The sequence below is a fragment of the Phocoena sinus genome, chromosome 9 (assembly GCF_008692025.1).
Source record: "Phocoena sinus isolate mPhoSin1 chromosome 9, mPhoSin1.pri, whole genome shotgun sequence".
Taxonomy (NCBI): domain Eukaryota; kingdom Metazoa; phylum Chordata; class Mammalia; order Artiodactyla; family Phocoenidae; genus Phocoena; species Phocoena sinus.
Window position 1 is genome coordinate 76,285,700 of NC_045771.1, and position 26,996 is coordinate 76,312,695.

Below are 26,996 nucleotides of genomic sequence, written 5' to 3' on the forward strand. Positions count from 1 at the left end.
AGAGTTAGCTTTTTAATAAAGATGTCTGAGGTACTTCAGTTCCGTAGATCCCACTGATCTATTATATAGATCATAATTATCTAATTTTATTCTCATTGCTTTGAGGAAGAAAACAAAGGAGGCTCATGCTCCTTTACCTTTTTAATAAAGGTCACCTGAAAAATCATCCACCTCTTCAGCCTAACAGCCTCCCCTTTCATTACATTACAGTCATTTAAGTGTGTTGTTTCCTATTAGAATGTGGGCTTCTTGAAGAAATGAACCGTATTATTTATCTTTCCTTCAGCATAGTGTTTGACTCAGAATACTCTCAATATTTCCAAGTTCGTTGACCAAAAAAGGGAGGAAAGAAAATGGTTTTTCAAGACTGAAGAAGAGGCACAGATTATACATTCAGGCGTAAGCAAAAATGTTAGGAAAAAGGAAATCCAAATTAATCCAGTTATATTTTCCCATTGTACCACAATAAAGAGACAGTCCCATTTTCAAAGAAATTAACTTTTATTTGAAAGGAGACTACCCTTCCCCTCACTATTTCTAAGGACTCTATACAATAGCCTACTTAAACCATTTCCCTAATACCAAAATTTCTAACAGCAAAGCATACAACTGCTCTAAATAATAAATAAGGGTTGTCCTTCACTGATTAAACTTCAAAAATTCCAACACAAAAATCAAACTTTACGTTTTTAAGTTTTAACAAATGTATTTTAAATACAACATGTTTTGTAGGAGTCCACAAGCCTTTCATCTCTAAAAAAACGACATTTTTAGGGCTCAAAAATTCCATTCTTCAAAAGAAATGACCAAGTGTTTCCTTCTATAGCTTCAAACTTTCTACACTCAATTATTTGATTGCTCCATGCCACCCCAGACAAACCTGACATGACGGAACTACTTTATGTTACTAACTTTCCCAAAAGAAAGTTAAAAAAGGAGTTTGTAGTAAATGCAGCTCTCTAATACCATGTCTAATACAATATCTAACACAAAAGAAGCTTTAAAAAGATCATTTCTTTCCTCATTCGATTAGGCAGGAGTTAATTTTCTGTAAAAGCAACAAACAAACAAAAAAACATTTACAAAAGCATAACACTGGGGGTTCCTCTTTTACTCAAGATGCTTAACTACTCAAAATGACAATTACATCTTTAAGAATATAATAAAAGGGGTGAAAACAGCAATACAATCGACGAAGTGTAGATGCTAAATAAACCAAAGATGTTTGTAAGGGTTCTTTTTAAGGAGTAGGAAGGATTAGAAGCTTGGGGAAATCCAGAATTAAACAAAAAAAGAGAAAGGGAAAAAAAAAGAAAGAAAAATATGTCCTCAACTGCAACCACTCTGTTTATCAATAGCGTCCTGGAAAAGAGTAAAAAAAAAATTTTTTTTAATCAAATGAGAATTATAGTTTGACTTGCCTAATATTTTCCCAACTATTAACAGTCACTATATACCTTAATTTTCTAAAATATAAACCATTAATTAGAAATGAGGTTCGTAATTCAACAAAAGCAAAAGCGTACGTACTTGGGCTGTAGGAACGAGATCTTGATCGTGATCTGTATCGACTATAGTAAGGAGAAGGCGATCTTCTCCTGTAGGAAATAAAAGATTAATCAGCATATCACATAATCACTACACCGAGGCAGATAAAACCAAAAATTCCATCATTCAAAATAATAATGGACCTAAGAGGAAAGCTATTAAGTTTTCCATGTGCCAACAATACTAGAACAGTATTGGCCAATACAGATAATTAACCTCTTTTCTTGGTCTTGAGAAAAATCATGTTTCCTACTTTCAAGAAAGCATCATATAAAATCTATTTAATTTTTTTCTTTTCGGCCACGCTGTGCAGCATGTGTGATCTTATCTTAGTTCCCCGACCAGGGATCAAACCTGTGTCCCCTGCGCTAAAGCATGGAGCCTCAACCTCTGGACCGTCAGGGAAGCCCCATATTTTAAATATTTTTATTAATACACATTAAACAAAAATTAAAAGTGCCAAACACTACTACTATCATCTAACTTAGAACAGAAATCGTAAGTTAAAACATTACCTGTACCGGTAATCATAGTCTTCGTACCTGTCGTACCCACGATCATATCCTCTATCATAGTAAGAATCTCGACGTCTGCCACCTCCTCCACCTCCACCTCCACCACCACCACCTCCACCACCACTGCTACAGAAAAATGTGAAAACTCTACATCAGTGTGAATGATCACCTTCTGTCATCATTTAATATAAATGGATGCTTAAATAAAATGGAAGAAGGAAGGGAGATAGACGAGAGAGGAGAGATAAACCCTTTCATGCTAATTACTTCCACGTCTCACTTTGCTGACTCCCATGGTATTCTGCTTTGCTTCACATGTATAACATAAATAACCAGGAATAATTTCACGAAACTCTCCAAACTATAAAATGCTCTTCTATTAATGTACTATCCAAATCAGCAACACCTTTTCCATAAGGTGAAAAAAGCATCGTGCTTTTTTCCATAAGGTGAAAAAGTACCAAAATGCTAAGATGTATGTCCTATGACTAGTTCAAAAGCAGTTAATAAATATCAAGAATTTAAAAGTAACCAACCCTGAACACCAAAGAGAACTGACGTCCAGTGCTAAAAAATTTCAAGGTCTGGTGTTCAAACCTCTGGCAGTGAATTTAAACTCTAAGCCCTCTTTTTCCTGCTGTTTTCCCAACTCCTAATCATAGGGACATTATTTTCACTATTACTACTATTTTCTGTAGGCTCTCCTTGTCAAATCCTATATTTTCCCAAGAGGCTTCACATTAAATGAAAGCCTATATTTCTTCTTTCACTCTTAAGAAATACTGCCTTTGGTTATATTATATTAAAAAAACTTTTATAAAAGTCCCTATTTATGTTGTACACAATGCAAAACTGGCTTTTTAAAAAACAAACATTAATATCAGTAAAACCATTCCATATACACAGAGGCTTCCAAGGTCACATATACATTTAGAGAACATTTAAAAGCATACAATTTTCTAGTATCTAATATTTTTTCTATTTCTGTAGTACAAGAAAATAGCCAGGAATGCACTTCAATAGTTTTAATTTCTCCCCATGCTCAAATATACATATAAAAAAATCAAAGAAATAAACAATTCAAAGAATACATATAGTCATATTAAATAACTTTCAATTCAAATTACAGAGAAAAGAAGTTTATCTTTTGATTAATCAAAATTTTGCACACATTTCTGGTGGATTTCTGGCTCCTAAAATTCAGCTTAGGAAACTTGAAATCTTACTGAGTTGGTCTGCCCATATATATGCCTGGTGTAGGTGTGTGCGCTCTCTTGGTGATAGAATAATCTACACGAATTCTTCTACCATCCAGCTCCATTCCATTTGCCCTTTCCATAGCCTATAAAGGAGAACAGGCACAGAAAGTCATGCATAATTCACCAAGGAGAAACTATCAAAACTGCCAAAAAAATTTAACCCATTTTTCATTTGAAATTTCAAAAATTAAAATTCTCTAAACACTTCTTTCTCAAGTAAGAAGGGCTAGGATTTGATGTATTAATCTCTGCTATATGCATGTCAATAGTACTGAGTTCTCAACGTACACATGGACACTTAAGCAGGCCTCTGCTGAAAGACTAGGGGCAGCTACAGCCATAAAGAAGGAACCACACAACCCAGGGAAGCCTGAAGAATTCTGAGGCTTCAGTAACTAGCTTCAGTCTGAGCAACTCAAAGCAGAAACTGCAACTCAGTGGACAAGTCTAAACTAGTCAAGCCATTCCTTGAAAACTTGTAGAGCCATTCCTTAAGTAACACACTGCCACCTAGTGAACTCCAAATATAAAGGAACTTCTTAATCCGCCAGCAAGTGCTGTCTTTATGTCTGTGCTCACATTCCGTAACACTTTGCCCTTTGGTACTAATACCAATAAATGCAAAAATGAATCCAACCACTTTAACACATTTTAAGAAGTTCTCAGGAACTAAGTAAAGTTGCCATTTTCATTTTATCTTATCCAGAAATAAGCCTAAGAGGAGGAGGTGTGTGAAAAGACTGGACAAACAAGTTTCATATTAAAAAAATGTTTAATTATGATATTGTTTGCACTACGCACTTCAGGTGAGATATCCTGGTATTTCTAAATTTACACCTTTATCCCTTAATTGAAAACAGGAATAAACCAATCACAAACATGTAACAGTAAAAAAAAAACCATTACTGTGTCTATCATAATGTCTATAACATAAATGCCTTCAACTCAGAGCATTATTTTGTTAGAATTATCCAGGGTTTTTCAACCACACCACTACTGATACAGTTGGGGCCTGCTAATTCCGTGTTGCGGGTGGCTATCCTGTGCACTGTAGGATGTTCAGTATCATCCCTGGCCTCTACCACCAAATAAAAATAGCGTTTATTGTTTCTGAAAGATACTCTTTTATTACGACTGCTTATACCGCAATCAAACATTGCTGATGCAAAGAGCAATAATGACCTATAACCAACTACTGTCACGTGTAAAATGGTACAAAAAAGAAATGCCAGTACCTTCCATTTCTTTAACAAATGACCTTCAAAAATTCCTTAAAATGGAATTTTCTAATTCAGTCACCATGAACTTTTAATATGGAGAAGGCAAGCCTACTGCTTCCTCTATAATCCATTATCTAGAACATTAGAATAGCACTATTTCAAATCCCTGACATTGATTAGGATCATTCTGTCAGGCAAATTAAGAATGGCACTAAACAAAAATGAAAAAGTACCAATTCTTTCCATGTATTATTTTCATTTATAGAACAGAATGGTAGATGAACTTAAGAGAATAGACAGACAAAGCTCTGTAGAGACAGGGAGCTAATTATAGACACTTACAAAAATTAAACAGATTAAACCTAAACACAATTCTTTTTTTTCTTTTTTTTCTTTTTGGTTGCATTGGGTCTTTGTTGTAGTGTGCAACCTTCTCACTGCGATGGCTTCTCTTGTTGCGGACCACGAGCTGTAGGCACATGGGCTTCAGTAGCTGTCATATGCGGGCCCAGCAGTTGTGGTTCACGGGCTCTAGAGTGCAGGCTCAGTAGTTGTGGTGCATGGGCTTAGTTGCTCTGCGGCATGGGGGATCCTCCCGGACCAGGGCTCGAACCCGTGTCCCCTGCATTGGCAGGCGGATTCTTAACCACTGCGCAACCAGGGAAGCCCTAAACACAATTCTTTTAAAAGGTCAATGTAATCATTTGCTTGGAGTATGAATAAGGGTTATTCAAAAGAGAACACTTATATATACTTCACCTTTTCCATTAACTCAAACACAACCTCACTTTACAAAGCCGGATTTCAATAAAGATATGCCTATACCAGAGAGTATTAGCTGGAAAGTGAAACTGGCCATTCCAATTCTAATACTGAGAGGTAGAGTTTAAATCATGTCAGACAATGAAAGAGGACATAATGTTTACAGAACTGGGAGTTTATCAATCAGCTTTTAACAGTAACTCAATACTAAATAATGCACATCAGAAAATTTTCAAAATGACAAATAATTACAAAAACAAAATTACCTCCTTTGAGTCATCTATTCTCTCGAAATAAACAAAAGCAAATCCTCGTGATCGTCCAGTTCGCTGGTCATAAACCACATTGACACCACTCAACGGTCCATATCGAGAAAATACTTCGCGAAGATCTCTCTCTGTTGTGTATAAACTGAGGCCAAACACTCCTAGACACGTGTTGGGATCTGGATTTGCCTGTTGAATAAAGATGTTATTTAACTTTGAGCTCCAAATTAAAATAAAAACACACAAAAATACTTTGCTTAGAACACTTCACCCAATACACAAAGACTATATTGTTTCAAGTCACTTGGAAACAAGAATTTAAAAGAAAAAAAAACAGGCGAGCTATATTTTACAGTTCATAGTACACTCAAGCCTTCTTTAGAATATACGCCAGGCTGCATCCTGCATAAAAATGTCCCTAACTTTCTAGCCCAGCAATTTTCAGAACGTATCCTAAGAATTCATCCTAGTTTAATGCCATATTTTTAGTTTATTCAAATGTTTTTATATCCCTTATAGATTTGTACTCAACGTTGACTTCATCTGCAATTGCTGATTAGATTCTCCTCCTCAATTTTCATTCTTTAGCAAGGATAATCTTTCAAGGTTCCCATAATCCAGATTTTGAAAAAATAACATGCAAATTTCAAAACATCATTAAATAATAGCAGACTCCACCATGGTTAATACAAACAAACCTCAATGTCACATATCCAAGACTCAATTTCCTTATCAATAATAAGGTAACTTGACTCAAAGAGAGATTAAAAGTATTACTTCATTGGGGAACTTTGCACATTGCTCAATATAAGTGTTAGCTATTAATATTACTACAGAGCTTTTGCTATTTCCTTGCTACCCCTTCCCATGGTAAAACTTTTAATCTCAGTATTTTCAACTCAATTCTTGGAACATATTGCTTCTTCCCCAATTTCTTTCTTTTATAAAAATAAATTTATTTATTTTATTAATTTATTTTTGGCTGTGTTGGGTCTTCGTTGCTGCACACGGGCTTTCTCTAGTTGCAGTGAGCAGGGGCTGCTCTTCATTGCGGTGCACGGGCTTCTCACTGCGGTGGCTTCTCTTGTTGTGGAGCACGGGCTCTAAGCACACGGGCTCTAGGCGCGCGGGCTCCAGGAGCTGTGGCACGAGGGCTTAGCTGCCCCGCGGCACGTGGGATCTTCCTGGACCAGGGCTCAAACCCATGTCCCCTGCATTGGCAGGCAGATTCTTAACCACTGCGTCACCAGGGAAGTCCCCAAATTTCATTTAACAACTCAAAAGTCAAAAAAAGAAAACACACTTGAATGCATGTAAACAATATTCATATAGCCAAGGATGTTTCTGAAGTACCACTTTTAAACAGTGCTCTAGCTCCCATAAAAGATGTTATACTATGACTAAATACACAGGAAAGACAAAATAAGCTTTCATTAACTTTGTTTTTTAAAATTTATTTATTTGGCTGCGTCAGGTCTTAGTTGCAGCACTTGGAATCTTTGTTGTGGCGTGCAGGCTCTACAGCACAGGCTTAGTTGCCCTGCAGCATGTGGGATCTTAGTTCCCTGACCACGGATCGAACCTGCATCCCCTGCATTGGAAGGTAGATTCTTAACCACTGGACCACCAGGGAAGTCTCGCATTAACTTTTAAAAAAACACATACCCTGCTGCCTGTATGTCTTCTCCGGTTAGACATTGGAGAATGACTTCGGCTCCTGCGACGCCGGTATTCTGGTGTATAGGACCTACTTCGAGATCGTCTCCTATGAGAGTGAGAATGGGATCTGGATCGAGTGTAACGTCTATGAGAATGCCTCCTTGACCTCGACCTTTGAGAGAAATAAATTTAGGTAAAGATACTGGAACAAAATGCCTAATGCTGTTAAAATCAAAAGCAAACGGACACCAAATGAAGGTTCCCTGAGCAGACAAAACCAGGTCAGTCATTAATTTACCTTAATCACCAAATACTGTGAAGACACTGCCTGCTCACCATATAAGCTGCTTTGTAACAACATACCACTGAGCCTCATTCCATGTTTGGCTGGAGTGCTCCCAGTTTGCAAAGTGTCTTTTTGGTATGTGTACAGTAAATTTTTACTAATTATGTTCATGATTCATTGGTTTTACTTTCGCTTTCTGAACTTTTGACAATGCCAAGGACCTATACCTATATATATCCCTGCTTATTCTCAGCTCCCTTCCCCTTTCAGAGGAAAAAGTATTCTTCCTCACTACAACTCCTCCTTGTTCCCAGTCTATCCCTTCTAAATTCACTCTTCCCACCTCACCTTACAAACATGTTAAGGCTCCACCTTCTTTAGAAAGAAAAAAACCAACTGGCACTAGCAAGAAAATTCTTTAATATTCTACAACATGGATAAACCTTGAGGACATTATGCGAAGTGGAATAAGCCAGTTATAAGAAGACAAATACTGTGTGATTCCACTTAGATGAGGTACTTAAGAGCAGTCAAAATCATAAGAGACAGAAATAAGATGGTGGTTGTCAGTGGCTGGGAGGAGAATGAGAATCATTGTTTAATGGGTAGAGTTTCAGTTTTACAAGACAAAAAGAATTATGGAGACGGATGGTTGCACAACAATATGAATGCATTTAATACCAGTGACCATACACGGAAAAATGGTTAAGACTATAAATTTTGTGTATTTCACCACACACAAAAGACAAAACAAACCATCAACTTCCATTACCATCACAATAAAATCGCTTGATTCTTATCACATTTTCAAAATAGTCCTATATTCCCTCCATTGTTAAGTATCATTTCCTTCCCAGTCTTTCCTTAGCCTGCTGCAATCTAGCATCTGCTAAATTAACTCGTCGCAACCTAAATCCCCACTAAACTAAGTCTTCATGTCTAATGGTCTTCATTTCTTCAAGCTTTCTACAGCATCTCACCAATCTCTCTACTGCTGATTCCCTAGTTCATCTCCTATTTGATTATTTCCAATTGCTCACAGTCCTTTTTCTTTGCCTATTAATGCAAAGAAAACGCTATTTCTTATTACTATTCATATGATCTATCCTTAAACACCCAGACCAGTAGTCATGAAAGTCATACAAAATAACTTCTAAAAAAAAAAAAAAATAACTTCTATGAGGTATTCAATAAATGATATAAATGCTAAGGGCCAGAAAGTTTAAACAATAAAGCTAGGAGACTTAATAAGATTCTACTAGGGAGACAGGGGAAAAGTATTCTAGGAATACCAAGAACAAAGGTTCCTTAGCAAGAAAACATGGAAATGTGATTAGAGAATTGCAAAAGAGTATAATCTGCTAGGAATTAGGATACTTATAAAGGATGGAATGAAAATGAAGATGACGAAAGGACTGGGACAAATCTCGTGTATGAAGCTTAGAGTACAGCTTTATTGAAAGGAGGCAAACAATCTTGAGTGGGAATGAAAATAATATGAATGGCCTACTATCTACAAGAAATTAATCACTGGCCGGGGTGGGGGAGAAACAAGAAAATAACTTGTGTTTTATACGAATAATAAACAGGACATTTCCTATTTTCCTTAGCACCAATTTATAGCTTCAATTTAAAATATAAAAAACATTAGTAAGTTGTCACATAAAATATCAATAGTTACATTTAAATGCAGTTGGTCCTTCGTGTGGAGGGCTGACTGTACCATGCCATTTTATATAAGGGACTTGACCATCTGAGGATTTGGTATCCGCAGAAGAACCAATCCTTCCCCAACAGATACTGAGGGAGGACTATAGTAACAAAAAGTGACGTTAATTTAATATCTTTCAGGACTGCTTACCTTTTCTCTAAGTCAGATAGTGATAAATATTACGAAAAAAATTAGGAATAAGGGAATAAAGAGTGTGCATGGTATTTAATGTTCTCCAGTGATACAAGAGCAGAGAACTGCATCAAGTGATATGAGAATATCTTGATGGAAGAGAATTCTAGGCTAAGGGCAGCAAGTACAAAAGTCTTAAAATGAAAATGTGCTCACTTCTGTTTCTACACCTGAATTCTATCTAGCACTATTCTGCACATGTGGATTCAATTAATTATGTAGAGTGGTTAGCAAATCAAGCACTAGGCTGGACCCTGGATACAACAGAGAAAAAGACATAGCTGTGGATTGCACGAAAAGTACGCCTTTGATTCTTTTGTCTCATGCCCCCTTGCAATCACACTCTATTCAAAGACATAAATTACCTCTTTAAAGAAGAAATTACAATGACTTATCAAACCGACTGTCCAGGTTGTTTTTATTTATTTACTTTAAATTTTATTTATTCGTTTATTTATTTGGCTGTGTTGGGTCTTCGTTGCTGTACGGGCTTTCTCTAGTTGTGGCGAGCGGGGGCCACTCTTCATTGAAGTGCGCGGGCTTCTCATTGCGGTGGCTTCTCTTGTTGTGGAGCACAGGCTCTAGGGGCATGGCTTCAGCAGTTGTGGCTGTGAGCTCTAGAGTGCAGGCTCAGTAGTTGTGGCGCACAGGCTTAGTTGCTCTGCAGCATGTGGGATATTCCCGGACCAGGGCTTGAACCCGTGTCCCCTGCATTGGCAGGCAGGTTCTTAACCACTGCACCACCAGGGAAGTCCCAGGTTGTTTTTCACTGTTTTTTTCCACACACCAGTACACCTGGGACATCTGATACAGTGAGCCTTGCAGTGGCTCACTAGAGTCTTTGTTTTAATCAGTGTAAGTGGTAGTGGCTGGGGCTCTGAATCACTCCAGGACCACTTCCTGCCAATTGTATCTGACCAGAGTTCCACACTGGATCTAATTAGTTAGAATCTTCAGGTAAAGGATGTAGCTGGAAGGTGAAACTTGAAAAATCTTCTGAAATCATTCTGATAACCAGTACAACATACATACATCAACCATCTCTGCACTAAACTGCATGCCAAGTCTCCAATGGAGAAAATTACCTTTTTGTTGTGTAAATATTATTGAAATAATATCAAACATTAACCTTCAAATGCCAAGCACATTTAAATCAAACAACACATTTAATTTGTATTAATAGCTAGCATCAGATTAATGGACGAAGGGAAAATTCTACCTTATCTTTGTATCTACTACGTATCATTCATTTCTAAACCACAGATTAAAAAAAAGACTTCATGATTTTGAGTCTTCAGTGAAATTTCCACAAAAAATGCAACAAAAATGAGGGATTTGGTAAAAACCACTTTGCCCTGAAAAATCCAAGAAAAGCATTTTAAACATACTTACATATTATTTTAAACACACTTACCTGGATTTTGATCTTGATCGAGAATGGGATTCAGAGTGTTTGGAAACTCTTGATGGACTACGAGATCCTGACCTGCTCTCCGATTTTACACGAGCAGGAGTTCCCGTTGGAGATTTTGACTGAGAGCGAGACTCCTAACAAAGAAGACAGTATTACAAATGGCACTGGTCACGTAGATGCCTAACACCTAACATTTAAAGTACCGTAATTATTTATATTGATTGCTCCTGAAAAACAAATGGTTAGGCAACACCCTCCAGAAAAAATTTCAGCTCATTAATAACCCATTGTTAATACTGCTAACTGTCCTCAATAATTCCCTACTTGAACCAGATCACCAATTCTCTATTAACTAAGTAATCATGCAAATTCATCTACAACTTGATCATACAGACACTGGAACATAAACCATACATTTACTTAACCTAGGACCCATTCATTCTTCCAGATTCTTTTAATTCTACTTCACTCTTGCTTTCTACTTCTCTTCATTCTTCATTGAGTTTTTCATTTTTCATACTTCGTGTATTCTTCCCCAATTCAAACAATTCAAAATAGCCTTAAAAAAAAATATTCAAGTGCTTCTATCTGACCAATCTTCTGTTCAATTTTTTCCCCCATTCAATTTTAATTTTCTGATCTTTAATACTTTTCATTAGCCTTCTTTTATCTTGATTTATCTTCCACATTCTTGGAAAAAACTCTTCAATTTCTTCACGAACATTAACCTTAATGGAAAAAGAACATTTAGTATATTTAAGCACGTGGGGATTATAAAACTCTGCTGGAGTTCAGAATGTTATCTACCAAATGGAAAAGCCAGCAGGTAAAGTGCAAATAACTAGTTTATTAAAAAAACAATTTTATAATCTTTAAAGTTGTTCAAAAGTCTAGTTTCTAACAATTAAAGAGAATTTACTGAGTTTCTCTAAATGTTTTTACCATACTCTTCACCCTCCTCCCCTTTCATATTTCATCCTAGTTCCTAAAACGTGAACAGTTTTAATATAAATACTTAATTCAAGCATAACTCTAACAAACTGTAACCCCCCCACCTATGCCTTAAGTTTTCACTAATTTATAACCTGAAGATTCCAAGTGATCTTAAAATAAGCCTTCACTAAGCCATGCTAAGGTATCAAGATATAGTTAAAGCAAAGCATCATAGGCTGAAAGATTTGTACACACCTATCTAAACTCACACATTATAGGACACATGTTGAGGTTCAAAGAAGTAAAAAAAATTAGTAAAATCACTACCATCTCCTGATTTTGTTTGACCACTATCTTTGCTCACTCTGACTTAACCAGAAAGATACAACCTGAAATAAAACAAGCATACTGAAAAAAACCAAGGGGAAAAGAAAGTATGAAATTTTAAAAATTTCCCCTTTGGCTTGTAAATTCCTAGTAGTAGATGTATTTTTGCAACTGAGCCATTTTAAAAATTCTATTTTATCCAATGAAGTACATAACGTACATTACAAAATTAGTATCATGGTCTTTATTGTTTATCCTACCTCTTTTGTTCATAGTTTTTGCATATTTTATGCAGCTATGCATACTTATACTCCCTTCAGTAACTATATCCTTTATCAGAAAATTGACTGGCTTCTGAAGAAGCTGGATATAAAAAACTGATTAAAAGCCTGTTTGTTTTTTTTAAAATTTGATAGACATATGAAGCACTTATGACCGAAGTTGGATGGACAGTGTGGTTTCTCTGTCCACTTAAGCCTTGATTATTAGTGAAAATAATCCCAATTTCACACCAATTTTCATTTAGGCTATTTATTAAGACTATCACGCAACTTCCTTAAAGTTTTCCTTCAGGTTTAATATCAAAAGACTTATTCATCAAGGACAGTACTAATGCTGCTAGGCCTATTTATTTTTTTCAGATGAAAACAAAATCAAAATACATAGCTACCTTTCTGTTTAATATCAGCTTTTCCCATTTATTTACCTACAATAAGTCTTTCACCACATCTCAGATACTTGCTAAATTTCTGGACAGATGCCTGGAGCAGGCACAGCAACTTAGGCTTTTTCATTCACTGAAACTGTAAAAGCAGCACATTCAGGACTAAAAACAAAAACAAAAACAAAACAAAAGTATGGCTAATTCACTTGTAATTGAAGCCTCACAGGCCAGTTCATTACCTATAATTCGTTAGGTAAAAATATACTCCCCTCTCCCTTTTGGCTTTCCCTCATATAAAACAGATCCCCTGGTATAAATCTACAAACATCACCACAGCCTTTGTTATACATATAGAAAGCTTTGAGTTCTGTGACACTCTAAAGCCTTTTTTAGGATAGAAATCAAAATTTTATATATTAGGTTTAAGCCTTCCATCATAAAAACAATAGTTGAAAATTATTCAGTAGTGCTGAAAATAACCACTTTTTAGGTATTAATGTTAACAAGGTAACTCCGTAACAACTTAAAGTTTAAATTTTAAATCCCATTTCTGGTATAGCAACGCACTGGAAAATATGCAATTTTCCTTTTAGTTTGTTAACAAAAGCATTAAGATATGACAGAATATCTTTTCAAAAGACATCAGCAAATTTAAAAGAAGGCTTGCTTTTTATTATCCAAGGTGTCACATATACGTAAGTTGCCTACTCTTCAATTTTTATATCAGGGAAACCTCAAACTACATATTTTTTCCCCCCGGAATCATTCAAGATTAAGAAAGAGTAACTTCCCTTTAACTTAAAAAGATGTCAATAATTTTAACTTCCAAAAGCAATTTGGAGACTTATCTATCTAAAAAGTAAATCAGTAACTGTCAGTAAACTTAAAAGAATAAACTGTAAAGCATAAAAAACTTTCAACCTTCATAATTATTTTTACTATAATACTAAACAAACGCCCTGTCATTGTAAAGAACTGGTAGTTTAGTCTTCAAACACACAGTCATATTCACCATTTTAAAATAACATTCCTCAAAGGCTGATAACCAAATAAATGCCACTTTCACCAAACTGTGCATTGGCAATCAGGCAACCATAAGCCCTTTATGGACAAATGCTGGATTATCCTTTTCTACCTTTGACTTGTCTTCATTATGAAATGGTAATTTCAACTTTTTCCAAAGAAATTCATACAACTATTCAGAATTTGGAAACGGAACTGAAATTGCGAAGAGAAAAATAAATATTGAGAAGGGGTGTTACCTGTCCTGTTTCACTGGAGACTACTTAACCTGCTCTTAAAGCTGTCCAGTCAAGAAGTTCTGCAAATTCTTCAGTAACCTGCATCTAGACCCACTGACCATTAAAAATATAGTGCCTACTTGAAATGGGCAGATTAATGACTCAACCAAATCATACCACGAATTTTAACAGAAATATATCTTAAGGAGGCTTCCAGTCTACCTTACCTACTATAAACGAGGAGCTAGGCAGAACGTTCTCACAGTACAACCTGCTTAAATAGTGTCCATTTTGGTTTATTTTTTTTTGCGGTACGCGGGCCTCTCACTGTTGTGGCCTCTCCCGTTGCGGAGCACAGGCTCTGGACGCACAGGCTCAGCGGCCATGGCTCACGGGCCCAGCCGCTCCGCGGCATGTGGGATCTTCCCGGACCGGGGCACGAACCCATGTCCCCTGCATCGGCAGGCAGACTCTCAACCACTGTGCCACCAGGGAAGCCCCTGTCCGTTTGTTTTTTGAACTATTTTTGAACTATTTTTTATTAACAAGATGCCTCTGGTGGTAGTTGAAGGACACAGCCAAAAATAAAAAGGCGCTAACTACAATTACTATAGTGTATCCAATACAAGCAAAGAACTATCTTTCTATGTATAAAAATAGTATAACCATGTACTATTTTTTAAACCAGGAAAAAGGTTATTAAATATGTTCATGTCGAACATGAACGATTCCTACAGCAAACAATAACTTCAGGGTCTTTTAATACAGCTAGTATATTATAGATGGGAAAAAAATTCTGACCATATGTATACTTAATACTTAAAGCCCATTAAAATAAACCAATATAAATGCTATGCTGTAACCCATTCTAACATTATGGCAAGGCAAATTCCAAGGCAAACGCCAAGTAAGAGTGCCAAGTTTACAGAAATTCAAGTCTATATGAATATAGTATACGCTTTTAAAACAAATTCTCAAAATTATATTTCCCTACTACTTTGTAAAACTGGAGATTTCCACAGAAACATACGAGTGCATTTAGGTAAACTGTATGTGGGGGTGGGGAGGATTTTAAATTACCCAAATAACTTATATTTATTGTACAAGAATTTCCTTCTTTAGGATTTGAGGGAAACCTGTGTTTACTCACTTCTTTCATTTCAGTCTACAGAAATAGCAGTTCTGCCTCCTTCCTTTCGAGTATGATAGACTGCTTCTTTTACAGATTCATCCTTAGGCTTGTAAAAGAAATACTTTCACTCTCTTTTTAATCCATAACTGGTATTAGAGCAATTTCTTAAAAAGAAAATACCGATTGCTCATAACATTAGCTATTTTTAAATGGTAATTTCCCCCTTTTTAAAGTCATCCCAGTATCTGCATTCTAAGTAAGATTAAAGTGGTCTTTGTACCTACAAAGGCTCACACATATTCCAACCTGTATGTCTTTATATTCTCTAAAGTTTGGAATAATTTTGGCAATGTGTTAGACAAATTATTAAGGAATTGACAGTTAATCAAATTTAAACTCATGTCACACTGTGAAATTACCTGTAAAATCTACAAATCTTCTGTACAAATTTTATTTATTTATTTAGTTTGGCTGTGCCACAGGGCTTTGCGGGATCTTAATTTCCTGGCCAGGGATCAAACCCTTGCCCTCGGCAGTGAAAGCTCGGAGTCCTAACCACTGGACTGTCAGAGAATTCCCTTCTGAACAAATTTTAAATGTGGCTCATAAACCGGCTGGCTTATATGCCATGATCAATTGTAATGTCCAAAAAGCTAGTGTGTAAGTGGCAACTTCAAAGGTACAGAAACAAGTATAAAAAGGCTAAAGAGGTTTAACTATATTAAAACAAACTACTAAGAACCTGTTACAGAATTCCCTACTTATGTTCTCATCTTCTAATGTCATGGAGTATTTACAAATCTTGAATAAGTAAGACTACAGGGCTTTAGTTTCAAGGAAAAAAAATAACTTTTCTTCTACCTCAGATTGGTCAGGCCTAGTCACTCATTTTGGTGAAAATCATGAGACAATAAGGATTATACAGAACTACATACAGCAGTAACTTAAAGGAGGGAGGGGAAACAACACTTCCTTCTGTTATTCTCTTCTCAACTTTTCTTTTTTTAGTGTTTACTGATTCTTTTCCCCATCTGATCGCTACCATTTTCTCACCTCCACTTCAGTCTTACTAAATTGGTTATGACATGTGTACAAATAATCAGTATTAATTCAGTCAGCTTGTGGATATATACCTTTTATAAAGGTCCCAGGGTTAGTTACTTGATGCCTGAGCACCCACTGATGCTATCAAAGAGGTTTTCGCACTGTTCACAAGTTCTAAAAAACTATTATGCTGATTACTCATGGCTATTTCACACCTGTTACATTACACACTATACCATAAGTAAGTAACCCCACTTCATTCACAAAATTAAGTCCATAAACAAAGTTTATCTGTATTTTTTTAATGACTCTCATTCTTAAATATTTAAATCTCTTGATATTCTTTCAGATCCCAAGACTCTTTATACTTGTTTTAGGAATGGTACAAATCATAAAAAGTATCTACAAAAAATCTGTAAAATTAGTTAGGCACCATGGGTATGATTAGTTGCACTGCTCTTTTTAAAAATCCCAACTTCTGCTTATAATGAGCAAATTAGCACCCTTCAGTGAAAGAAACTCAAATACAAAAATTTGAGTATTAAAACGTCACCTTAAGTTTCACAAATTCTCTGCTTAAATGGATGGGGGAATAAAAAAGCATTAAAATTGGATAAACCATAGTACTTTAGGGAAAAAAAATTAAACCCAAGACACATGACTATCCCCCAAGTTTAATACCACTGCTACTAAAAGGAAGCCTTACCCTTTTAAGCCTTACCCTTTTGCAACAGGTTGATGAGATATATAAATTGCTTAAGAAGGTGAACCAAGTTTTGTTTTTTTTAAAGCTAAAGTGCTAACATTCTTAATCTGTAACAGGGATTCAATCGTATTTGTATTCTTAAAAAAAAAAAAGAAAGAAAGAAAAGAAAAAAAGAAAGGAGGTTTTTTTTTTTTAAAAGGAACCAGTCACCAAGCTGGGTTTTTAATGGCATAGTCATCACCCTTATTATAATTACAAACCAGGGTTCAAAGAAGCAAAAAACCACCAAAAAAACAAAAAGCAAAACCTCCCCCATTTCTGCTATTCTTCAACAAAATATCTTAACACACACAAATTTAAATTCCAAACTGATACAGATAAATTTGTGTTTGGCTCTTCACTTTTATCATCCAGGTAATCATCTCATATATTAAGACGGGGAACACTAGGAGTCTCTTTAAAATATTCCAGCTACTCAAGAAGCCAGAATAAGCTCTGAAAAACGGACGCCAGAGTAAGTAGTATTCTTCCTCTTCAACTATTCTAAACTATTCTACAAAGCATAGATAATTGTGGAATTATAAGCTAGAGAATCCTTAACCTCTATTAAGAGCACTGGGCCACTGTCAAAGAAAAAAATTGGACTTAACGTTTTTCTAAGCTTCATTCAAAAAAAAATTAGAGGTAGAGGGGAATAAGTAAAATAACAAGGAAGTCTTAATTTCTGTCCCCCTTAATTTCTATCAAGGACACTAAAATTTTTTGAGATTGAATTTTAGTTGAAGTTGTATTCTTTTTCTGAAGATGACATTCAAAGTCATAGATCAAGTGCCAACATCACTCCCAGCTCCAAAAGACATTTCCGCTTAAAATTCTGTTAACTTGATATACATGTCCCAAGCAAACTGCTTTAATGGACCTACTTATTGATATTTTATCAGCACCACTATTCTCCTGGATCCCTTAAAAATGTCTCGCTCATTCTTTACATCCCACTGTTGTCCAGTTTAGATCAGATTTTTCATAAGCTCCTTCCTTAAATATTTCAAGTGTGCCCTGCTGCTCTTCCTATATTGGTCTCATTCTTTGCTAAAATTCCTTTCATTTTGCCACTCCCAGAACTAAAAATCCATAGATGGCTCCTTACTGCATACTGGATTAAGTCCAAATTTCTAAATCTAGAATTCAAAATCCTCCATTATCTGACTACACAGTCAAATCTATCATGTCTCATTAGTCCAGCAACCTCTTCCTTGTCTCATCCTTATAATCAATATTCGTATTTCCCTTATCATAATGTCCAGCATAAGTTTTACATATTAAAGCTTTCCCTTTCCTCTAAGCTCACGGAACTGCTCAGCTTTATTTTCTGAATTCTTTATTAATTCTATCACACAGCACTTGATTATATACTTACTTTTACCCAGATGTGAGCTGTCAGTCATCTTAAATCAGACTCCAAGCTCTCTTTCCCTCAAGAACACCTGGCCTTTACTAAAAAGGTAGTGGATGCTCAACAGTTTCACCCCAGGCAGAAGGGAAATTGGTCGGTTAACTGTTAGGGTTACTTATAACAAAATTCAGCCGATTATATTTTCTTTCCTAAAGCTCTTTTACTCCAGTCCTTTGAAAATGCAAGAGATATTAATATATAATGGAAAATTAAGCTCCTGTCATTGTTTTCAGCAAACTCCATTAATGGCTCTGAGACACTGAAGTGCAGTGTGCTCCTTTAAAAAAAGTAATCAAAATATATACACAGCATAGTTTAAGTATACAATGAGCAATGGAGTGGGACTTGTAAATCTCAGATTTCTGGCTGCATGGTCTTCTGGACCTAAGTTTTTAATTTCTTAAAATGCTAAGAGTTCTCCAGCCCTTGCAAGATTATGAGCAGTATATGAGAAAATATGTCAAAGATGGCGGGGAGGGGAGGAGATGCTAAAATGCTATAGAAGTAGTAACTATTAGTACCAGTCCTGATTCTTTAATATGTTCCGCAGTCTCTAGGAACTTACCCTCTAATTTTAAATATCTTTTCAATAAGATGGCGTTAAAATGTGTTGTTTATTCTATACATAAAGCAAATGAAATCTGAATACTGACCTATGTTTTCTCTAATTTGTTTTAGTCAAAAAGTTTGAAGTATAATAACAAAACACCTCAGAAACATCATTTGAAAATCCTTTTTCTGAGGCTCTCTAAAAGGTTACTACATTTAGATACAAAGATAACACAACAACTGTATTCTATAAAACCTTTTTAAATTGCTGGTTTGTGGTTAGTTGATAAAAGATCACTATAGTTTAAAAACCAAAAGAACTGGTGAATATGAAACTGCTTTAAGAGAACAACAACAACGACAAAGCATACACCCTCAGAAAAGTTTCTGGCATTTTAATTCTTCACCCAATTATGAATAAAGACAAATACCTCAACCAACCAAAAAAAAGAAAAGGTAACAGGTGAATGTATTTATTATACAATCGGAGTTCATTAATACTAAAACACATTTGGGTATCACATGTGAAAAAATATTTTCTATGACCACAAACACTCTAAAAGGAAAAGGTAAAAACCTTTTTCTATTAAAATAAATTGTTAATGCCTACATGCATTTTAGCTTAAAACTGGGTGGGAATCTTACATTTATTTCTTTCTCAGATGGGTAAGGTAACAATTACCTAGAACTAGCCAAATTCAACCTGATGACTACATAAAAAAATAAGAACTTAAAGGAAAACAAGGTCCAAAACAGTAGTCCTCTTCACTTCACCACAAACCAAAATAAACATTAACTGCCCAAAACTGTACTGAAGTTAACTGAAGATTAACAGACAGCAAAATTTCTTCCCATAACTACCTAACATTTTCAAAACAAGAAGCAGCTTATGACTATCGACCACCTAAATACCATTACGATTTTAAAAACTTCTGTTGTGACAATCAATACCCCATCCTAAAAAATGAGCAGGTTCAACTATTCATTAATATCTAACGCTCCAGATTTTATTAGAGAAATCCAATCTTAAAGGCATTAAAGATAGCTTTCTTTGTCTCTAACCTCAAAAAGAAAACCCTAAATTGACCGTCTGATTTAACTGTCTGGTTCCAGATGCTTATCTTATGAACTTCTTATAAAAAGACAAAATTCATTCCATCCAGCATACACCTGAAGTGTTTTTTATGAGGTTTCCCCTAGTGACCAAAATGCCAACACAAGAGCCGGAAAATGCTGTCTGGGGACTGTTTTCTTTTCAGGGTTCTACACTAGCTCGCATCAATTTTCACTACGAGGGTAACTTCGGAAATATAACCCAGTCATTGCTAAACGTTCTAGTATCTTTAAGCTGAGGATAACGTATCTTTGTGATGTTTATATTCATCACATCCAAAATAATGAAAAACTTTGAGCCCTCTTTCCTGGGGGATAGGTTGAGAAGAGAAATGGAAGACAGAGGGCCTGTAATTTTCAGGTAACGTTTTGAGTTAAGAGAGTAGCATAGCATTAACTACTGTAAAAATACTGAGCCATGAAATTTGTTCAGTTATGTAAGATTAAGACAGAAGATTCACTTTTTTGTTTTTTGTTTTTTACCGTAAAAACCTGTAAAGGAGTGGTCAGTGTTGAGGTGAAAGGTCATAGGAAGAAAAGCATTAAAAGGTGAGATATAAAGAAGAGAAAGAAAAAAAAAGCCCAACATCAAGGAATTCGAAAAATAAGGCGTTATAGCATTTCCACATTCATTTTGAAGTGAAAGGAAAGCAGAAGGGACATTAAAGGAAAAGGGCTCCTCGCGTAGTTTTCCCCTCACAGCTCTCGTCTTAAGAACGCTTAAGGGTCGGTGCGGTCGTTGACTAACCACTTCATTAGGCTCGTCCCACCTTCAACCTCAAGGCTTTCGCCTTTATAGACGCAACGCCGCCGGTTCCAACAGAGACGCGGCCGCTCACTGCAATAGAGAGCCAAGGAGACACAGGCCCCAGCTAGTCCCACGCCAGCTTCTCCCCGCCCGGACAGCAGCCCCGCGCACTTTCGACCCCGAGACCCTCTACGATGCTCGGGGTCGCCAGAAACGCCACCGCAGGAAGCACCTACCACTATCCGGCCAGGGGGAACTCCCTGCCGTCTCCTCCCGCCCCACCGGGACCCACACCTCGGAACAGAGATAAGGAAGCCTCGGGGTGGGGAGAAGGCAGGGCGCACCGCTGGGGGAAATCAGACCCAGGGGTCCAGCTATCAGTCTCCAAAGAAAGGGGGAAGGGGAGGTTATCCGTTGTGTTTGGGGCAAGAGTGTAACCCAGAAGCCATCTTGGGATGTGAAGAAGCGACCTCGATGGCTCCAGAGGTTGCTCCCCGTGGGCCCCCGCAGAACTCCCCGCAACCCCGCCCGACCGCGCTCGTCCCAGAAAAACCCCGAGCATCGGGCCGCCGCCGAAGACGGCTCCCGCGGCTTTGTACTCACTCTGCCCTCGAAGTTGTTCTCCTCTACATCACTCATGTCGGCCAGGCACTCCCCAGAACTAAATAAGAGACAGGTCTCGGCTTGAGGGCCGATGGCCTAATCAACCAGCTGACTGGACCGTGGGGAGGAGGAAAGAGTCGGCAACAACAGCCGCTCCACTCCACTCCCACTCGGTCGCAGGCTCCGGCAAAATGGCGCCGATGCCGCCAGAAACCTTCTGGCCTCCCGAGTGCGCGACGTAAGGAGGCGGAGCGTCTCTGTGATGTCAAGTGGCCCCGCCCCCAGCGAGGTTTTGTGGTGGCCCCGGCCTAGCAACGCGGGCAGTCCGAGCTCTGACCCTCCGCATCTTCGAGTCGCATGCCCACCAGACCTCCGAACTTCAGACTCCTTCCGACGCGTCAGTCCTTTTGAAGATTTTCAGTCACCAGATAAGCTTTTATTGACCTTGGTCCCTTTATATATTTTCCAAGTGGATTCTGATGGAACAGAAAAAACTGGAATCGTCTACATAATTAGTAGGCTTTTTTTTTTAATTAGTAGGCTTTTTATTTTGAATGTTTTCCGCACTCTTACTTTTCTCTGCCCTATGTAATACTATTGAAGTAATATAGGCACAGATGGGGTTATAATGAAAAGTCACAGTTCCTTGCTTCACTCCTCCCTGAGACAGCTGTGTCAATTTTATTTTTAATAATGCTTAGTTCCCTACTAATCTTAGGGAACTAAGAATTATTTGACTTAGTTCCCTAATTTTTAATTAATTAATTAATTAATTAATTTTTGGCTGCATTGGGTCTTTGTCGCTGCACGCAGGCTTTCTCTAGCTGCAGCGAGCGGCGGGCTAGTCTTTGTTGCGGTGCTCGGGCTTCTCATTGCGGTGGTTTCTCTTGTGGCGGAGCACTGGCTCTAGACGCGTGGGCTTCAGTAGTTGTGGCTCACAGGCTCAGTAGTTGTGGCTTGCAGGCTCCAGTGTGCAGGCTCAGTAGTTGTGGCGCACGGGCTTAGCTGCTCCGCGGCATGTGGGATCTTCCCAGACCAGGGCTCAAACCCGTGTCCCCTGCCTTGGCAGGCAGATTCTTAACCACTACACCACCATTGATTTAGATATTTCCTTATATCTTCATAGCCAAGACCTCCCAAACCTATCTACTTAGTTCCCAATCGTGGTGGTAATTTCTGAGGTGAATATGAGCTTTATTTGTATTTTGCAATTTTAAACTTAGTTTCCTCATAAAAAATTTTTTTCCATAATACTTTGTGATGGAAAGGTTGATGTGAACCTTCAACCACAGTTTTATGTTAGGAAAGGTAATTGAAAAACATTTTTATGAAGATTGCTACCCCAGGGCAAGATTTCAAGATTTGAATGTGTCTGCTGTTGATAGAGCTAAACATATATAACATCTACTTTTTTTTTTTTTTTCTGCGGTACGCGGGCCTCTCACTCTTGTGGTCTCTCCCGTTGCGGAGCACAGGCTCCGGACGCACAGGCTCAGCGGCCATGGCTCACGAGCCCAGCCGCTCCACGGCATGTGGGATCTTCCCGGAGTGGGGCACGAACCCGTATCCCCTGTATCGGCAGGCGGACTCTCAACCACTGCACCACCAGGGAAGCCCTAACATCTACTTTAAAAAAAAAAAAATTTTTTTTTTATTGAAATATAGTTGGTTTACAATGTTGTGTTAGTTTCAGGTGTACAGCGAAATGATTCAAAAATATATATTCTTTTTGTACATTCTCTATTATAGGTTATTACAAGATATTAAGTATGGTTCCCTGTAGGTCCTTGTTGGTTATCTATTTTATATATAGTAGTGTGTATATTTTAATCCCAAACTCCTAATTTATCCCTCCCCTCCTTTCCCCTTTGGTAACTACAAGTTACAAAACTATATGACTGTGAGTCTATTTCTGTTTTGTAAATAACTTCATTTGTATCATTTTTTTAGATTCCACATATAAGTGAAATAATATGATATTTGTCTTTCTCCGTCTGGCTTACTTCACTTTGTATGATAACCTCTAGGTCCATCCACATTGCTGCAAATGGCATTATTTTTTCTTTTTTATGGCTGAGTAATATTCCATTGTATATATATACCACATCTTTATCCATTCATCTGTCGATGGACAGTTAGGTTGCTTCCATATCTTGGCTACTGTAAATAGTGCTGCAATGAACATTGGGGTGCATGTATCTTTTCGAATTATGGTTTTCTCCAGGTATATGCCCAAGAGTGGGATTGCAGGATCATATGTGGTAGTTCTGTTTTTAGTTTTTTAAGGAACCTCCATACCGTTCTCCATAGTGGCTGTACCAATTTACATTTCCACCAACAGTGTAGGAGGGTTCCTTTCTTTCCACACCCTCTCCAGTATTTATTATTTGTAGATTTTTTTTTGATGTTGGCCATTCTGACCAGTGTGAGGTTATCACTGTAGTTTTGATTTGCATTTCTGCAGTAATTAGCGATGTTGAGCATCTTTTCATATGCCTTTTGGCCATCTGTATGTCTTCTTTGGAGAAATGTCTTTATTTTTAATTTTTTTTAAAAAACATATAGACACTATACATAGAATTTTGCCTTCAGAACTGCTTTCATTTTATTTTCTTTTTTTCATTTTTTTCTTTTTTTGGCCGTGCCGCACAGCTTTCAAGATCTTAGTTCCATGACCAAGGATCGAACCCCAGGGCCCCGGCAGTGAAAGCGCCAAGTCCTAACCACAGGACCCCGCAGGGAACTCCCTGAAGAAATTTTTTTTTTTTTAAATAAATAAATTTATTTATTTATTTATTTTTGGCTGTGTTGGGTCTTCGTTGCTGTGCACGGGCTTTCTCTAGTTATGGTGAGCGGGGGCTAGTCTTCGTTGCAGTGTGTGGGCTTCTCACTGTGGTCGCTTCTCTCGTTGCAGATACGGGCTCTAGGCGCACGGGCTTCAGTAGTTGTGGCACACGGGCTCTAGAGCATAGGCTCAATAGTTGTGGTGCACGGGCTTCGTTGCTCCGCGGCATGTGCAATCTTACCGGACCAGGGATCGAACCCATGTGCCCTGCGTTGGCAGGTGGATTCTCAACCACTGCACCACCAGGGAAGCCCCAAAAATGTCTTTTAAGATCTTCCACCCTTTTTTTTTTTTTTTTCCTGCGGTACGCAGGCCCCTCACTGCCGTGGCCTCTCCCACCGCGGAGCACAGGCTCCGGACTCGCAGGCCCAGCGGCCATGGCTCACGGGTCCAGATGCTCCGCGCACGGCATGTGGGATACTCCCGGACCAGGGCACGAACCCGCGTCCCCTGCATCGGCAGGCAGACTCCCAACCACTGCGCCACCAGGGAAGCCCCCACCCATTTTTTGATTCGGTTGTTTGTTTATAACAACTACTTTTTAAAAAGATGTTGAACTTTATAATGAGGGAATCAGGTGTGTACCATTTGAACCTCCCAATCAATCTTAGTACCATTAAAAGTGAGATAATAAAAAATAAGTGAGATAATCAGACATGGTATACTTCTTGAGGTGACGCAATAGGAACTACAAAGCACCTTCTATAAGTATTTATGATTCCTCCAAATTGAACTCAAGTCTAATTAAGCCTTAGCTCTAACCAACAGTTTATAGGAAATACAGGGAATAGAAAAAGAAGTTTAAAAAAGCACACCAGAACACCAAGAAGTAATCAGGTTTCATAGGACAAATAGCCTAATTTCCCCAACAAATTGAATAAATTTAAAAACAAGGGACTTCCCTGGTGGCAGGGTGGTTAAGAATCCACCTGCCAATGCCAGGGACACAGGTTGAAACTCTGGTCCGGGAAGATCCCACATGCTGTGGATGCAACTAAGCCCGTGCACCACAACTACTGAAGCCCTTACACCCAGAGCCCGTGGTCCTCAACAAGAGAAGCCACTGCAATGAGAAGCCTGTGCACTGTATCTAACAGTAGCCCCCGCTTGCCGCAACTAGAGAAAGCCTGTGCGCAGCAACGAAGATGCAACGCAGCCAAAAAGAAAGAAAGAAAGAAAGAATGCTTATTATTATTATTTTTAAGAATGCTTATTTTAAAAAAATCAATAAAAACAAGTGTGTAAGGGGGAAGGTGGACTATCAAAGACTAAAAGTCGGGACTTCCCTGGTGGCACAGTGGTTAAGAATCCGCCTGCCAGTGCAGGGGACACGGGTTCAATCCCTGGTCGGGGAAGATTCCATATGTTGCGGAGCAACTAAGGCCATGCTCACAACTACTGAGCCTGTGCTCTAGAGTCCACAAACCACAATGACCGAAGCCTGAATGCCACAGGTACTGAAGCCCACGTGCCTAGAGCCCGTGCTCCTCAACAAGAGAAGCCACCGCAATGAGAAGCCCGTGCACTGTAACGAAGATAAATTAATTAATTAATCTATTATTTAATTTAATCAATAAAATAATTAAATTAAGATAAAATAATTAAAATAAAATAATTAAATTATAATTATTAACAATAAAATTAATTAATTTTATAAAAGACTAAAAGTCTTAAGAGACATAATCAAATATGTACTTCATGATCTTGATTCAAACCAATTGTTTTAAGACAGCAAAATCTGAATTAAGCCTGGGAATTTGATCATATTCAGGAATTAATATTAGTAGATGTGATAATGGTATGGTGGATATATTTAAAGAAAAAAGTCTTTAGCACAAAATGACATATCTGGGACTTGCGTTAAATTATTCCAGAAAAAAACCCCAAATAAATAAATATTGTGAATATGGGGAGGATAATGACTGCTAAAATTCAGTAGTGGGTACACAGGGTTCATAATGGAAACAAAGGGTTATTCTCTTTACTTTTCTGTTTTAAAATTTCCATAATAGTTAAAAAAAAAATATTGGAAGAAATTACTTTTCTTGTGCCATTTTAAACTGATACAGGGTACTTCCCTGGTGGCGCAGTAGTTAAGAATCTGCATGCTGATGCAGGGGACCAGGGTTCGAGTCCTGGTCTGGGAAGATCCCACATGCCGTGGCGCAACTAAGCCCGTGCACCACAACTACCGAAGCCGGTGTGCTCTAGGCCTGTGCTCCACAACAAGAGAAGCCACTGCAATGAGCAGCCCCCACACCACAATGAAGAATAGACACTGCTCGCCAGAACTAGAGAAAGCCTGCATGCAGCAACAAAGACCCAACACAGCCAAAAAAATAATAATAAGATTTAATATATATATATATATATATATATATATATATAAACTGATATGGAAAGCACTTTCAAAAGAAAAAGTCAAAAACTGTTTTTCACAGCCTTACAATAAATAACATTTCAGAGACAGTACTTTGAAGTATAATAATTATTTGAACAGACAAGTTCTATTTTTGTCTTTTCATTTTAAAATAATTCCAAGCTAATTTTTTATTTTTATTTTTTTGGGGTACGCGGGCCTCTCACTGTTGTGGCCTCTCCCGTTGCGGAGCACAGGCTCCGGACGTGCAGACTCAGCGGCCATGGCTCACGGGCCCAGCCGCTCCGCGGCATGTGGGATCTTCCCGGACTGGGGCACGAACCCATGTCCCCTGCATCGGCAGGCGGACTCTCAACCACTGTGCCACCAGGGAAGCCCTTTTTTTTTAGATTCCATATATACGTGTTAGCATGCGGCATTTGTTTT

At 37.8% G+C, this 26,996-nt stretch overlaps 1 protein-coding gene across 10 annotated transcripts; it reads right to left on the minus strand.

Moving 5' to 3' along the window:
* Positions 1 to 482: 482 nt before the first annotated feature.
* Positions 483 to 21,558, minus strand: TRA2A (transformer 2 alpha homolog). 10 transcript variants are annotated; one of them, XM_032642726.1, is made up of 9 exons: positions 21,346 to 21,552; positions 11,247 to 11,560; positions 10,833 to 10,966; positions 7,236 to 7,401; positions 5,571 to 5,759; positions 3,290 to 3,405; positions 2,064 to 2,189; positions 1,531 to 1,598; positions 483 to 1,362 (listed from the first exon to the last, which is right to left on the minus strand). In XM_032642726.1, exons 4-9 carry the CDS (start codon positions 7,266 to 7,268, stop codon positions 1,352 to 1,354), a joined length of 543 nt encoding a protein of 180 aa, XP_032498617.1. In that variant the 5' UTR covers positions 7,269 to 7,401; positions 10,833 to 10,966; positions 11,247 to 11,560; positions 21,346 to 21,552; the 3' UTR covers positions 483 to 1,351. The 10 variants fall into 10 exon arrangements, with proteins under 10 accessions (XP_032498617.1, XP_032498616.1, XP_032498613.1 ...); XM_032642725.1 differs by adding an exon at positions 20,743 to 20,832 and having other exon boundaries at positions 10,833 to 11,560; XM_032642722.1 differs by having other exon boundaries at positions 10,833 to 11,560; positions 12,799 to 21,558.
* Positions 21,559 to 26,996: the final 5,438 nt, after the last annotated feature.